Raw genomic sequence first — 4,267 nt, forward strand, 5'->3', positions numbered from 1 at the left:
AGATAGATAGATAGATAGATAGATAGATAGATAGATAGATAGATAGAAAATACTACAAACTGGAACATGTCTGAATTGATTTTTGCATTGAACTTAACGGTTGTTTAAAATCCCTTACAGCGTTCTATACTACTATAAAACAATACAATAATAATACTTACTCTCTGTCCACTACTAGGCACTGTGTGTCATTCTCATTGCAGATGATGTTGGCTGAGCGGACATCCTCACTATAAATATACAAGTTAAGATGACAGATAAACAGCCCGAACTTGAAATATAGTTACTGCAGGTAAAAACAACTGTTTAAAGAATCAATTTATTATTTGCATGTGTATCTCATTTATAGATTATTACCGTTGTATATAGAACATGTATGTTTCCATCACCCCTCTGGGTTAGAGGGTTACACACAGCTTTTAGAAATTCTAAGTTGAGGCACTGTTATGTTTGTTAAAGCAAATAGAAAAAAGTAGAACAACCAAAAACTATAATGACAACCAGGTGGAAGCAGACACTGGAAGAACGTTTCCTAACACATTCTCTTACAGTTGTGGTAAACATGTATTAAGTTTAAAGGTGTTAACCAGAATATATAAAGTCAGGGTATGGAACTTGTAAGCCAAATCACTGAGTGTTAAAGCATAAGTAAAGAGACAATAATATGTTAACTAGAAAGAAAAATGAAATAAAAACAAGGATGGAGAAAGTCAATTTAAAGTAGAAAACACACCAATTAATCACAACACCTTATGGAACTCTGCAAAATAATTGGGAGATTTTTATTTATTACTGTTTGAGATTTAACAGAATATTCAACTGAATATTTGAAGCGGTTTTTATGTAGTTTCTACCTTTAGCCAGTGAAACTATGGTGCAATGCTACAGTAAAAAAAATTGTTGTAAGCTCAATCCACCAGGTAGATAACAAGAAAAAAGGTTAAATCATGTCATCTGGACCAGTTTCTTTAAGTGAGAAACGTTTCGTCTCCCATCCAGAGGACTTCCTCAGTCCGTGGCCTGCCTACCAGATCTGTCCCATAGGCAGCCTTCACTGCTGTTTCAAGCCAGCCTCCTGTTGGAATCTCAGGAGTAGACTTTTAACACGTGTGTGCAAACAGAGCACACCATGTCATCTGGACCCCACTGGTCCAGAAGACATGATGTAACCTTTTTTTGTTTAATGCTACAGTACATTTCAGATTTTTTTATATGTCTTAAACCTGTTTACTGTTTTGTATATTATTCTCATTTTCAACAAGTACCAAAAGGTGCAACTCTGTGATGACTAATGTGACAGAAACAGGAAAGATGCATGTTTGTGTTGTCCTTCCCTGCAGGATCTGAGACTGTACTCTGGCTCAGTATCATTTTCTTATTGACCTTCTGCCAATAATGCACTGCATTTTACTTCATTCCTCTTGTATTCACAGTGAAGCACCATAAATAAACAAATGGCAAATAAAAGCACATTAAACATAATGAAACTTAGGATTTATGAGAAAGGACAACATTAAACATTCTTTTTTAGTAGTCAAGGTAACCCGGTGTCTGGCGACTGAATCTTCAGTGAACGTCTTGAGGTCATGTGATCAAATGTGATCAAAACATTTCATTTAAATTCAAAGGCTCTGACTCATAAAATTATTAAAGCAAAAATAGTTTTGCCAGACTGCTCAATCAGCTGATGCAGTTGGGGTTATGAGTTATGGTTAATGTGTGAACAGATTTACCACAGTGAGACAGTAGTAAAGATCTGCGTCATCAACACACTGCTCTACATGTAAAAAGTTGAATTTTTCATTCAACCTTTATTTAAACAGATAAATCACGTTGAGCCTCGAAGACTCATTTACAAGTGAGACCTGTTTGGACAGACAAAAACAGTGGTTAACTGGACACATGTAGGAGTTAGAGGCAAAAAAAATTCCCATCAGACTTTTTTCTTGGCTGAGAAAAACCTCTAATATTGAAAAAACACCTTGCACAAACAAGCACATATTTACATAGACATTCTGCATCAGAGACGAGAGCGGTCAACAACGCTTATAGATGCTCTCGAGGTCACTGTAATCAGTCAATGTCCTCCGGTGAGATCCATAAACATTCTTGAGGTATGTCGAGGAATGGCCAAGAATAACCTCTATAAGAATCCAGAGTCCTGAAATGATGACACAAAGTTTATTCAGCTGGTTTCATCTGGTTATCAGTTGGAAATTCCTCAGGGAGGGGGTGGTGAGCGTCAGATCACATTTTCTCCAGGCAAATTTAGATAAGATGACCTTCAAGGACAACCAAGGCGACCAAAATTCAGATAAACACACAGCTGTTTTGGGGACAGGCAGAACTTAATGACATCAACCTCGAGTCTGTGTCGGTCTACTCGGTTCTGAAATGTCCAAAATTACATGGCCACACCGATTGAACATGACTGAGTAAAAATCCCCAAGATCTGATCCATTCAGCCCAAAGCATTTGAGTCCGGGTACTCCAGACATGAACCAAGCCATCATAAAGACAAGCAGCGTGATCGGGTCCAAATTTGTTGCTGACGACTTCCTTGATTGTAGATAAAACCAGCACCAGCTGAATCCAAAAAAAGCAGGAACCAGTTATCGAAAATCCAATTAAATATGCGTCCTTAAAGTCCACAGATGTCAGCAGAGATAGACAAATCATCAAGTCTTCCAGTCGATGAGATATCCAGCTGCGTACGTGCCAACAGGGTAAATCGGCTTGCCCAAAGCCTGTCTTCTTTTCGAAGAAATATTGTAAATTAAGATGAGGGACCAACTGGTCGAAACAAGTCCATAATTATGGTTCGGAAGAAATGCAAGAGAGTCTCACAGCAGTTTCACAGACAGACAGAGCAGCAAAGCAAAGCGGAGAGGGAGGGAGAGAAGCATCCGATCTCGTGGGGAGCGAGTGGTGAAGAGAATTTTAAAGTCTTGTGTTCTTTTTTTTTTTTTGAGTTTATACAATACCTGATGAGAGCTTTTTCTCCAAAGTAGTCCCCGACTCCCAAAGTTTTGATTTCCTGAGGTGCAGCAAATCCCTCTGTGCTTTGGGTGACTATAACCTAAATATGAAATAAATTAGAGCAGTAAATATGCTGTGTCTCTTATTTGTGTTTTATTTGCACACAAGATTGATTGCCTTGCTGTGTGATTGTATGTTGATACAGGATCTTAAATTACAAGGCATGGCTAGTTGTCGTGTGATTTTAATTGCCTTTCCCCATGAAACGCTATCATATCTGTTTGTTTGCTTTCCTATTAGCAAATTATTTCATGAACCAGTGAAATAATTTTAACAAAACTCTCAAAAAGCAGTCATTGAATGTACATTTAAGCGATTAAATTTTGGAGTCAACCCAGTTCTAAATGGCTTTAATGGCTAATCAAACTCAACACACACAACGATGGCTATAACTCAGTCAATTCTACAAATATTAATATGTTTAAAAATACTGGCGTCAACCCAGTCTGACAACAAGCAAAACATTTAAATCATTCATTTAACCTTTATTTATACAGGTTAATCTCATTGAGTCACGAGGACTCAGTTACAAGAGATACCTGTAATAAACTAGTAAACAGATTTTAATAAACTCTCAGAAAGTAATTTATTAATTTAGTTAAATCAATTAAAGATGGCCATCCATCCACACTCGTCAGATCTCAGAGGCAACAGGTGTAGGAGAGCATTTTTTTACTGCAGATTTTATTCCCATATCATTGATCATTCTCCTGCTTCATCCTACTAACACTCGTGAACAAAATGTCCAGATATTCGAACTCCATCATCTTAGGCAAAGACTCATTTTCAAACCAAAGAAAGCATTACATTTGTTTCCGATTTAAAACCATGGCTTTGGATTTAAAGGAGCTGACTCTCATCCCTGCTGCTTCACACTTGGCTGTGAGCCATATGTTTGTGTAATCGAAGAGTAAATGCAGCCTCACATAACAAACCACTGTCTGCTGGAATGTTTCCATATTTTAATCTATCGTATATTTTAGAATGGTTTTAACTGAATGTTTTTAATTGACTTAGCAAAGTTTGGTTTTAAAGTTTTTTAGAGTTTTTTAATCACATTTTTACTTTGTTTTTTATAAGCCAGATGTCAAAGACAAATCTCCATTTCATTGAATGTTATGGACAATAAAGTTGAATTGATTGATTGATTGATTGATTGATTGAGTGCTGTGTAAGAGGACTGTATCAGGTTTATACAACGTCGACCCCCAATGTAGCAGACCAAGGA

The 4,267-nt window shown here is 37.0% G+C and overlaps 1 protein-coding gene across 1 annotated transcript in view; it reads right to left on the reverse strand.

Moving 5' to 3' along the window:
- LOC119407520 (cGMP-dependent protein kinase 2) overlaps positions 1 to 4,267 on the reverse strand; it is a 67,051-nt gene that overhangs the window by 45,460 nt on the left and 17,324 nt on the right. Inside the window, 2 exon segments of the mRNA XM_037674347.1 lie at positions 162 to 230; positions 2,985 to 3,079. Coding sequence (XP_037530275.1) covers positions 162 to 230; positions 2,985 to 3,079 — 164 coding nt within the window.

The sequence above is a fragment of the Nematolebias whitei genome, chromosome 1, assembly GCF_014905685.2.
Source record: "Nematolebias whitei isolate Nwh7 chromosome 1, NemWhi1, whole genome shotgun sequence".
Classification (NCBI taxonomy): Eukaryota; Metazoa; Chordata; class Actinopteri; order Cyprinodontiformes; family Rivulidae; genus Nematolebias; species Nematolebias whitei.